The sequence below is a fragment of the Gossypium arboreum genome, chromosome 4 (genome assembly GCF_025698485.1).
Source record: "Gossypium arboreum isolate Shixiya-1 chromosome 4, ASM2569848v2, whole genome shotgun sequence".
Classification (NCBI taxonomy): Eukaryota; Viridiplantae; Streptophyta; class Magnoliopsida; order Malvales; family Malvaceae; genus Gossypium; species Gossypium arboreum.
In genome coordinates, this window is record NC_069073.1 from 13,301,532 (window position 1) to 13,313,987 (window position 12,456).

The window sequence follows — 12,456 nt, forward strand, 5'->3', positions numbered from 1 at the left end:
TTGAAAAATAATTATAACTATTCAAACAATATTACTTGAAGCAGTTATGAAATTAGATGAATAATAATTATTTTTTAGTTATTCAGAAAGACACCTATTGAAAGATGTCTTTATGAAGAGATATGAAAATTCCTATAAATAAGAATGAGATTTCATTTGGAAATCACACCAACAAATTTTAAAATTCTTTCTTTCACTCCTTCTTTTTTCTAATATTATTAGATTATTCTATAAAGTATTACTATAGAAATCCTTTCTAGAAATTGAGTTTCTTGTTATATATTGCTCAGTGCTTAGTGGATTATTCTCGTCAGTGCAAAACACAAATAGTCATCGGCTTCATTGTATCATCGAGGTTAATTTGCTTGAAACTCTTATGCACATCAAAGATAGGTGGAAGCGAATATAACCTTAAATATATTGGCTTGATACACGCCTTGGAGCTTTGGCCTATTTCTTCTTTTTATGTTCGATTTTTGTTTGTGTGTTCGAGATTTTTACTCACCGGAGATTTGTACTAACATTGAAGTATTGAAGAAGTGTTGAAGAAGTGATTGTTCAATTAGGCTGTGTTGTGAGCAGCTTGCGTACAACTTACTGTACCGTTCCCAGTAGTCATAGAGCGATACAGTCTCTTTTTATCGTATTCCGAAAATATCTTTCCTTAATTCAATTGCCTGAGCTATTGGAAAGAACTTGTCAAGAAACAAGTGAGATGTGTCAGACCATATATTAACTGATCCTAGAGGTAAATAAAATAGTCACTTTCTAGCAAAGTCGGCTAACGAGAAATGAAAAACTTGAAGTTTAATTTGATCTTTGGTTACTACTTGAGGTTTCATGCTTAAGCAAACCATTTGGAACTCCTTAAGATGAATGTGAGAATTCTCATTTTGCTAACCGTAGAAAGTGGGTAATAGATGAATTAAGCCTAATTTTAATTAGTGTTCCTCTTGTTGGATAAGTTATGCACAATGGTTGTTACTCATCTGGTGCAGCAGCGAGTTGTCGAATGGTTTGATTTGTCATTTCTTCTGGTTCATTGAGTGTGTCGTTAATTTCTTCTATGAAAAATAGTGTTTTGTATTCGAATTCTTTCACTTGTGGTTGTTTTTCGGGTCGAATAGCTTCTCTTCGTAGTGATCGATCTAACTTCTCAATTTCTAGTTAAAACTTTAAGGTCCCCGGTTTTACCCTGGTCATAGATTAAAGAAACAAAAATTAAAATTATTTTCCAATTCCCTTGCAACGGTGCCAATTTTTAATGGCTATCGAGGCCACCAAATATAAATTTCCTACGCTCTAACTAAACTAAACTAAACAGTAGTATAGATAAATGTAATCACAGGAATTGAGATTCTTAATATCGTTTTTTTTTTTTTGTGACCAAATTCTAAAGTCCTGGCAGCTGTTTTACCCATGACTTGTAACGTGTTGTGCTGAAAATAAAACGAAGGGAGTTTTAGTTGATTAGATTTAAAAATATAGAAATAAATAGAACAAAATAACAGTTGAATAATAAATGTAAAATGAAATGAAATAACCGAAATTAAATTAGATAATCAAATATGAAAACTTTTAGCTTTAATCTCGGTATACTCCAGACTCGAATCGATCCTTGAAAGTAAATTTTTCCTTCCAAATGGTAAGCTGATTATAGCGATTAAGGACGCCTTAACCACCAACTCTTCCTTGTGTAGTTGATTCCGAGACGCCCTGCAAACCAACCCTTATCGACTATCTAATCGTGTAACACACGTTCGTAATTTAATATCCCACTAGCCTTGCAATCTACAACAGCCCAACTCGAATTAACGACCTCAACTACATGGGTCATTTAAATATAATTATTATCTCCTTTGACAAAATCCAACTAGCCTTTTCCCACCTGGACATGCCAATTTGTTCTCGGAAACCTGAATGCGGCAAACGATCGACTTCTTTTACCAACTGTAGGCCAAACAACTCCAACCCAATGAGTGCTTTTTGAGTTGAAATTGAATTAACTTTAAGGGACGATTGTAACTAGCCCATATTCTAGAAAGATAATGAATACCGTGTTGTAAGGTTTTAGCGCGGGTTTATTTGTCACGATTCTCGACCGAAATGTTAACTGGCCTAAAGTTAAACGGAGATTAGTTGAGGATGAAATTAATCACACTTGATTGGATTATAAGAGTGGATTTTAATGAAAGATGATAGGTGAAAAGGGGAGGGAACTAAAAGGGCAATTGCAGTAAAATATAAAAAGAGAAAAGAAATGACAGAATGTTCAAATGCTACTGATACAAGAATGTGTTAATTGCCTTTTTAAATTCAAATGTTTTCTAATGCCACAGTTACAAGCCTTTATATACACCTTTCAAAGAACCAATTTCATATGATTTATGCCTAGAATCATGCTTAACAACCAACAACTAAATCATATTTTTCTAAAAATAGAATTTGTCAAAGTCAAAAGTCTGATATTTTTATCAGTCCAAAAATAATTTTACAATTTTCAATTCAACCTCCAACTTACTTCTTGTTCCAATTTAACTCGACACTAAATTAAAAAATATTTAAGAAGTCATAATTCGATAAAAATTAATTTTTAAAATATAAATTAAAAATTAAAAAAATCTAAAGTTTAAAATTCATAAGAATTCATGTAATTGAATTTTTGTAATTTTTCAACTGTCTCTCCCCCAAGCACTAATTTTCTCATTCACTTTCTTCCATTTTTGAGTTTTGAAGGTTAGAAAATATTTTCTCAAACACTAAGTTTCATTTTAGAAGCCAGAGGTCATTTTATTTTCTTGGAAAATAAAAATATGACTATTTGGTTAAAATGATTTTTGAAAAATAAAAATATGTGAAAATTAGAAAATAATAAAAAAATTCATTATTTTACTAAAAATGTTTTGTAAAACTAAAATGATAAAAAATAGTTTTAAAATGTTTTATAAAACTCATATAAACATAAAAATATTTTTTCATTAAATTTTCAAATATCAATTATAGTACATTGATTTGAATTCATATAAATATTTTTATTATTGAAAAAAATTATTCTTATTCATCAAACTAGAGGTGTCTAGGGGCGGTAATAATAAAATTTTAGGCCCATTTGATATGTTAGGGCTCAAATCGAAAAATGGGCTTAAAATAGATCAAAATGATAAAACTTGGGCCCAGCCTTGCTCGCCCAGTATTAAAATTTTTATATAAAATAAGAAATATAATCATCAAAATCATTAAAAATGTTAAAATAAATGTTTCCCAACAAATTGAAAATAAATTTAAAGAAAATCTTTTGTACTTAAATAATTCTAACATAGGTGCAACTTAACAAGCAAATGCCTCTAAAATAACAATAAAATTAATAATAAAATAAAAATTATACAATATCCAAACAATAACAACAAAATAGTAACAACATAATTGTGAAATAACAACAAAACAGTAAAAAAAATAGCAGCAAAACAATAACAAAACAATAGATTTTTTTTTCGTTTTACAAAATTCGGGCCAATCCCAAAGCTAAAAAAAATTTACCCGAGGCTTGACATGTTTTCTAAACGGGCCTTATTTTTTTCTCAAGCCTTTTCTGGGGCTATATTTTTACTAAAACACTCCTATTTTTTCGAACGAACCATTTAACCCGACCTATGAACAGGTCTACACCAAACTTGTTTTTTAATTTTCAAAAAATAAAATTTAAAAATTATTTCTGAAATTAAGAATGTACATATTTCAAAAGCTAAAGGGAGTCTAAATTGTTTGAGAATCATAATTATCAGCCAACATTTCTTTTCCATATTTTTCCATTTCCCTTTTTATCTATTTCTCCATAGAAAAGGAAAAAAATAAAAATTTTAACTTTAACTGCTACATGAATATTAAATGGTTTCTCTTAGTAGAAAAAAGATTTTGGGAAATCTTTTCTTTAGCAAAATTTTTCATTTTATAGTGTGTTTCAAAAAAAAGGAAAAAAAAAGAATATGGGGTGGGAAAGTCCCAAATTCCAGCCATAATGAGGTCAATAACGATGAAGCCATATGTTTTTGAATGTCTATGATCTCATTTTGAACTTCGACACTCTAATTATTTGATAAAATTTAAGGAAGAAATTATAAGCCTTGTAACATTCTATTAAGAAATTGATCAAAATTATATACATTAAATATATAAAATTTACTTGCTATAAGTTACCTTATCCCACTAACCTTAATTTAGAATTAAAAAGTGAATCTTAAATCTATCAAATAATTTATCTATATAAATATTAATAAAATAATAAATTATATTATAAGAATTTAAAATAGTTTTATTTTTCATTTAACTATGATTATATTTACCTTCACTTTCTATGGCTTTAAATACTCCAAAAGAGCAAAATCCTCTGTTTACTTTGGTTTGGCTCTGAAAAAAGTTTGATGTCGTGGAGAAACGATAATAACTAAAAGCAAAATAAAGGAAAGGAATGTTTATCTGCAGCTGACGGAAATCAACAAAGCTAAAAAGCACAGAGAAGAAAGGAGCAGAGATGGGAGGAGTAACGTCTTCAATGGCGGCAAAGTTTGCTTTTTTCCCACCAAACCCACCTTCCTACAAAGTTGTAACTGATGATTTAACTGGTCTTTTGCTTCTAACGCCTTTTCCTCATAGAGAAAACGTTGAGGTTCTTAAGCTTCCAACTCGGCGTGGCACCGAGATTGTAGCTATTTACATCAGGCATCCTATGGCTACTTCGACTTTGCTTTACTCTCATGGTAACGCTACCGATCTGGGTCAGATGTATGAGCTTTTCATCGAATTGAGCATCCACTTGAGGGTCAATCTAATGGGGTATACTCTGTTTCCAGCTGTTTTTCCCCTTTTTTTGCTGATTCTTCTCGTGTAAAAACCTTGCAACTCTTCTTTCTTATTTGGTGTGTGGTGTGCACTGATTTTTCTCAAGTGTGAGACCTTTTGTTGTTTCCTTGATTTTTTTTATGGTTCTTGGCACCTGGGTTTCTATTTAGTTCTTTAATTCATTGAATCGACTAGAAATGGAGATTTCTATGTGAAAGGAGCTTTGAGTGAGTGAAATTAGATGGAAAATTTAGATATGTTTGGTGGTATGCAAACTTTATTGGCTATTTGGTTCCTTTAACAGTGTGATTTAATTTGGAAAGGAGCTGAAAGATCTTCTTCTGGGAGATGATGTTGCTAGATATTAAACATGGAATTCAGTTTATGGGTTTGCATTGCTTTTATGTTAGCTAGATGAAATCAGACGGATTATAGCTTATCTTGCTGTTAGTCTTGTTCGTCTTGATACTTTATAGTTAATTGCCATTACATTGCCACTATGTTACCACAATTATGCTCAAATTTTTCTATGTTTTTTTCAAGGACTGTATACTAATACCATATCTGAATATGTGTTGAGTACATTTACTTTTTGAAAACGCAAAGAATCTGGATAACCAAGAATTGCTAGTTTAACCTGGTAAATTGGTCTCCATTGGCTAGCAATTAAGGTTTCATCATTTTCATTTAGCCTTAAGTGGATATTCTACTGTCTGGTGCAAGAAGCTATCACCATCCCAAAGGGAGAAATGATGGATTTGTTTGTTCATGCCTCTGGGAATTATGATTGATGTTTTGGAATGACCTTTTTGTGCATGTTTCTTATCCGTTGAAGAAACTTCAGTTTAGCAACTCCTTAAAGAAACTAATGTTGTATAGGTTTCTAATAGATTTTCTGTGATATTCTGCAGCTATGACTATTCTGGATACGGGCAATCTTCTGGAAAGGTATATAAAATAAACATATTGTTTTGAAAGGAAAGGAAAATTAAAGTTATCTCTCTGTAAAAGATATGGTTATTATCTCTAAGGTGATAGGATTATATAAAGCTCTTCCTTACTTTTATCTTTTTACAGCCAAGTGAGCAGAGCACATATGCAGACATTGAAGCTGCATATAAATGTCTTGAAGAGAGCTATGGTACAAAACAGGAAGATATCATCCTCTATGGTCAATCTGTTGGTAGTGGCCCCACTTTAGATCTAGCAGCTCGACTGCCTCGGTTAAGAGCTGTTGTTTTGCACAGTCCCATACTTTCTGGTTTAAGAGTAATGTATCCTGTAAAGCGTACATATTGGTTTGACATTTATAAGGTAACAGAAAGCTGTATAAGTTTGCTTCTCCAGATTATTCTGCTAATAAGGATTTATTTATGTGAATATTGCAAAAATAATGTGTTCTTTTTTGGGCTGTTTGTTTGCAGAATATTGATAAAATTCCACTTGTCAATTGTCCGGTTCTTATCATTCATGTAAGTATCTGTAATCCTGACAGTCTATAAGACTTCATATATTATAAATTTCATAAGCCTACCACATGCAGACATATCTCTTTATGTTTGAGACATTATGTTATTTATATTGTTCTTATCTTTTTTACATTGAATTCTTCATAATTATAATGGAACTTAAAGAATTCCCATTTTTCTTTTCTTTCTTCAAAGTTCAAAATTACTTTTGAACTTTTTTAGGTTGAAACTTGAAAGGATACCCCCCATTATCGAAAGATGACATACTAAAGCAACACTCAACATTTTCTTCATATGATATCTTGAATTTTAATTTTTTCCCCTACATTTTCCTTTGATATGTTTGTTGTAATAACTTATCTGTTCTTACCCAAAGTTCCCTGGATCCACTTTCATTGGATGATGAATTGATGATCAGAGCTTTCGGCCTGCAGTCTTGAATGAAAATATTTGGGGGGTTGCTATCAATGAATTTTGTAGGCCTTTCTACAGTTTTGATTCACATAAAGTCATATCTTATCATTGATTTTGTCATGTTTAGTGCTACGGTGTTTCTCTTGAAGGTCCAATTCTTTCAGTCAAATCCGACAAAATATAGATCTGCATTGAACTTTGGCCCATGCAGTGTCTCAAGTACAAACAAAAAGATTAGCTGTCTTGGCAGTGAGTAAATAATTGCTAGTTTTGGAGGATTGGCATTCCAGACAAAGTAAATTAATTGGAGTCCATAGAATTAAGAGTTCTTGCAACTTAAACACCCTTTCATCTTCTCTACTGAGGTGTAAATTAAGAAGTAAGAGGATCATGATTGAACCATTGTTTTCTATATGATTTACTATCATTTTGTTATTAGTTTATTCTTCAGATAGTCAACAATCATGATTGAACCATTGTTTTCTTTATGATTTACTATCATTTTGTTATTAGTTTATTCTTCAGATAGTCAACAAATAACTATGGGAAACGATGAAGATTCCACACCCTTGTTTTGCTACCTAGAAAGAATTAAAAATATCAATCTCAGTTAATTTACTTTTATGAGGACAAATAAATTGGCTACTGTTAGAACAGATTATCCATATCTAGGGAGGATTGTTGAGCAGTATCTTGAAGTTAAAAGGATGATCTGTATGGACCCCATTGATGGCTAACCCAGATTACTATGCCTGAATTTTGGTTTGGAAACCTTGCCTTAAGTTGACATTGTTGAAAATTTTCTGCATCTCTGCCATATATGGATAATTCCATTAGGCAGTGCGCTGAAATTTAGTTTTCTTGGCTCCTTTTGCTTAATGAGAAGTAAATCTTCTGTAGGCTGTATTTAAGGTTAGTTATCCTCATTCTTATATTCAATTTAATGCATGATTCCGGATTATGATCAAAATTTTCAATTTGTTGGCTTCCTTATACTTTCGTAGTGCATAAAAATATTTGATCTATTTTACTCAAACTCCAGAGTAAGTCCAAAACGAGTACGTGTGCTATATGGCTTTTCCATATATAGAGAGAGAGACATATTCTCATACCTGTGTCAGGATAGTTTATAAGATTTGACTGTCAAGGTTTCCTTTGTATTTGTCTTCATTTATTGAACTAGTAAATGACTACCACATAGAATATTGTTTGCAAATTACCTCATAGAAGGTGAAAATGATTTCATAGGCCACCAGTTATAGCTTTTGAGACCAATCTGTTTATATCAATGTGCAGGGAACTTCGGATGAAGTTGTTGATTGCTCCCATGGAAAGCAACTCTGGGAACTATGCAAAGAGAAGTATGAACCTCTATGGCTTAAAGGAGGGAACCACTGTGATTTAGAGCAGTACCCTGAGTATATAAGACATCTCAAGAAGTTCATATCAACTGTTGAGAAATCTCCTTCTCAAAGGTACAGTTCTAGGAGAAGCACAGACCAATCTGAGCAGTCTCGGAAAAGTACTGATGCATTTGAGGTTTCAAGGAAGAGTGCTGATCGAAGGGAGAAGCCAAGGAAGAGCACTGACAGGCCTGAGAAGTTGAAAAACCAGTCTAATAATTTGGATAAGCTAGAAAAGCTAAGAATCTCTTTCGATCAATTGGAAAAGTCTCGAAGAAGTGTGGATTGCCATGAGAAGTCCCGGAAAAACGTTGACCATCAGTTGGAAAGAGCTCGGAAAAGTGTTGATCTGTTGGATAGAATACGAACAGGGTGATGATACTACTTCCGTGTAAAGGAAAAAAAAACTCCATGCAAGTGTCTGACATTTCATGTTGTGATGAACTAAATCTGGTTTTGTTCTTTATTAATTCTTATGGCGTCTGAGGCTTTGTATTTGGTTTTCCCAATATCTTTCGATTATACTATGGTATGAAATACGAGTTTGGTGTTTTGCTTGACCTGTTTTTTGGCCGTTGAGATCTCTCTTGCAAACATAAGCTAGTTTTCCTTGAGCTAAAAAAATTGGGAATCAAATTGGTAAAAGCTTTGGTTTTTCGATTCAACAGTAAGCTGATTATTATGCAGGCTACATGGCATTAATCATCTTAAGAGAACAACCAGTGGTAAAAACCAGATTTGCAACCCTTCGCAAGTGTCAAAAGTCTTTTAGAGTTAACCTAAAAGCTTCCTACCATCCTAAACTGTAGCAGTCAAACCCATTTTACTTGAAGTGATCTTCTCAGATACCGAAGCTTTTGATCTTCTCAGTTATGCTTACTGACTGATGAGCAAATGAAGGAAGCTACTTGAGGTAGATTTTAGTCTTATCCATGGCAATGTACAGAGTCCTCAGACAGGCAATCTTGGTTTCTTCTCACTATATATAACTATGGCTGATGGTGGAAGACAACCACTACAGATCTCGTGCACTGTTGCAAACAGAGGAAACAACTCTAACAATCCCCGGTGCCTTAAAACTTCATAGACCTCTCGTGCCGTTGGTACCCCCTAAACATAAGAATATAAGTTTGGAATCAACAAACTTAGTATATACTTCTAGTACTGCTAGAGAACTTTAACATTTTGTGCCTATTGAATTTTATTTTTCCATTATTTTCAGGACGGGAGTTATTTGTTTAAGGTTTACCTGTAATTTCTGGCCCTGCAGCATCTCAGCCTCAAGCTCATCGAATGATCTGTGGATAAGAAACAGTAGTGTCACAATTTGCCTTATATCCGGGTTAAGCTTGTGCACCAAATGTTTTAAGGCTAACCTTTTTCCTCCATTCTTAGCAAATGCCTCGGCAACTTTTCTGTTTCTTCCCCCGACTGCAGCAAAGGACAGTTTTGGACTTGAGTATCAAAGTGGATTAATTTTTTGAATAGAAGGTATGAAGATATCTGTTTTCTTACAGCATGTTGTGATAACATCAGCAACTCCACAGCTTTCAAAGAAGGTATCATCCTTAACGGATGAAAATAACAGCTTGCAGAACTCTCTCATCTCTCTCAGACCAAATCTTATAATCGCAGCCTAATAATATGCATAACAGTGAGAAACTAGACAGCGTGGAAATTGGTAAGATCTATGTTAAAAAACCAGAAGTATGAACCTTCGTGTTATTTCCCATGTCAAGTCCATCCACAAAACCTGTAACATTACAAAGTAGGATTGCTGTTAGTTCCTAAGCTACTTAAAAAGATGAAAGCAAGATGTTACTGCACTACATACCAGCTGCTATGGCCACAACGTTCTTCAAAGTGCCACATAGTTCAACCCCTTCCACATCCTGCACCTGTTCATGAACACAAAAAGCAGAAATGTTTCTTAAAAATGAATTATAGTTTGTTCATTTATTCTCTCATCCTACAAATGATTAGTCATATCACTTTATCCAACTGTTAAGACTAGTTCTTATGGCAACCCAAACCGTAAGTTGTATGCCAACATTGAAAGTACTTACAGGAGTAACCATGAAATAAGGGGTAGTAAATAATTGAACCCATTGTTCTGCAATTTCTCTATTTTTTCCATACCCGACTGTTGCTTCACTGAATTTCTCCTCAGCAATCTGTAGACTCAACCAAATACCTTTTAACAAACCGAAGGCAAAATGTCCCTGTAAGTGGATTTCTTGAGCAAATTTTAAAATCAGCTGATTACCTCACTCGCAAGATTTGCCCCCATCAGAACGGAACAATTGATGCCAAGCTGCTCGGAAATATAAGTTGAGATCAAGCAAGGGCCTTCAATCTTGACCTCCATCCCTTTAATAAGAGAAATAGCCTCGGCATCACTCCTCACTTTACCCACAAGGCTCTTGCATATATTGTCTATAAATTGATGGGGGGTGACAAAAACCATGATGTTTGCACCTTTAACTGGATATATACGTCATGACCGTAAACAAAGTGAACATCCTGCTCTTAATACAAGCATTCAAAGATCTAAATCAACTAAAAACTATAACAAATTACAATAGAACTGGATATTAACTACCTGCATTGTCAAGGTCTGGATCTCCAATGACATTTTTACCCAGCTTAATACCAGGGAGATATTTAACATTCTCCTATAAAACAATAACAAATCCAATAACAAGTTGAGAAATTTACAGTCACATAAACGGCAAATGAATGGCATCAATGGCTCACATTAGTGCGGTTAATGGCATCTGTGAGCTTCTTACCACTTTGCAATGTCTCCTCAAATACCCACATCTTTACTTCATCTGAATTTTCATTAGAAGAAACTCAAATGCAATTCCTAGTTATCCAATACTTGTACAACATAGCTTAATAAAGTTTTCATCTTTCAACCATATGGATTTCACGATTTAACATCTTTGCTGATATTTTCTTAGTTTTTAATGCAAGAAACATATAGCATAGAAAAAAAAAGCAACAAAAAGAAAAAGTGATAGGCAAAAACCATGAAAAGAGCTGAGGTTGAGAGTGTTGAAAGCAACGAGTTTAGCAGCAACACTTCCCCAACTGCCACTACCAATAACTGAAACCCTTGATTTGAACCCAATTTGATTATCATTAGCACCATTGTTTGCAGAGTTAGTGTGATGGGTGGTTGCAGTTTCACCCTCCAGTTCAAAGGCAGGAGTGATGGAAAGAAAGAAAAGATTGATGAGCGGTGATGAGCAAATGAAGGAGAGAAGTTAGAGAAGAGAGAGATTATAATAATTTAATGCAAGAGAATGTGCATTAGACAGACGCGTTTCCTTCCACGAGAAACTATGAAATAAATGATAGACACGACGATCCTATACTTTTTTTGGTTTCACCATCTCAAAACTCTACTACTTTGGAAAATGAAAATCCCTCAAAACTACCTCTTTTATTTATTGATGGAACCTTGCTTTGCTAAAGTCCAATGATTTCTAGGATATTTTATTAAATTAACCTATAAAAATTTATATTTACAAAAATTACTTAGGTTAAAAAATAATCACCAAAATGACTTGAAATGAATAGTAGAATGGGATTTTGGGTACCCAATATTCGGCACCACCTAATATTTTGGCCCATATTGCCTGATAATTGTGTCAGGCTTTAAAAAATTAATTTTTTTGACTTTGGGAATCCAATGGCTGGCACTAGGGTATTTTTTTAAAATCGTATTATACTGATATATAAAAATATAAGTATTTTAAAAAAAAATTGTTCTGCCTTTCTAGTGGCTGGCACCAGATTAGTAAAAAAACAATTTTTTTTTTTGTTCTGGCCTTCTAATGGTCGACACCAGACTAGTAATTTTTTTTTATTCTAGCCTTCTAATGGTCGGCACTAGGGACTTTTTTCGTGTCCCAATGCAAAATTTTTTACTTTTCTACACTGATGGCCAACACCAGACCATAAAAAAAATTTGTTCTAGCCTTCTAATAGCTGGCACCAGGGACTTTTTTTGTTTCCCAATGCAAATTATTTTTACTTTTCTACACTAATGGCCGACACCAAACCAGTAAAAAAAATTTGGTTCTAGCCTTTTAATGGTCGGCACCAAGGACTTTTTTCGTGTCCCAATGTAAATTTTTTTTTTTACTTTTCTACACTGATGGTCAGCACCAAACCAATAATTTTAAAAAAAATTCGTTCTTGGCCTTTTAATGGTCGGCACTAGGGACTTTTTTCGTCTCCCAATGAAATTTTTTTTTTACTTTTCTACACTGATGGCCAGCACCAGACCAGTAATTTTTCAAAAAAAATTGGTTTTGGCCTTC

General features: G+C 33.3%; 2 protein-coding genes across 2 annotated transcripts; one reads left to right on the top strand and one right to left on the bottom strand.

Annotated features, from left to right (window-relative positions):
- Window positions 1–4,328: 4,328 nt before the first annotated feature.
- Window positions 4,329–8,682, top strand: LOC108460457 (uncharacterized). The gene is made up of 5 exons (XM_017759958.2): window positions 4,329–4,830; window positions 5,748–5,784; window positions 5,914–6,150; window positions 6,261–6,308; window positions 8,016–8,682. Exons 1-5 carry the CDS (start codon window positions 4,529–4,531, stop codon window positions 8,496–8,498), a joined length of 1,107 nt encoding a protein of 368 aa, XP_017615447.1. The 5' UTR covers window positions 4,329–4,528; the 3' UTR covers window positions 8,499–8,682.
- A 76-nt stretch (window positions 8,683–8,758) lies between these two features.
- LOC108458504 (glycerol-3-phosphate dehydrogenase [NAD(+)]-like) lies at window positions 8,759–11,394 on the bottom strand (the record flags this gene model as incomplete). The annotated part of the gene is made up of 11 exons (XM_017757930.1): window positions 8,759–9,232; window positions 9,372–9,420; window positions 9,499–9,553; window positions 9,638–9,758; window positions 9,838–9,875; window positions 9,957–10,020; window positions 10,189–10,296; window positions 10,389–10,606; window positions 10,725–10,797; window positions 10,880–10,956; window positions 11,157–11,394. Coding segments are annotated over 11 exons (1,200 nt in total), but the record flags the coding sequence as incomplete, so codon positions are not given.
- Between the last annotated feature and the right edge of the window lie 1,062 nt (window positions 11,395–12,456).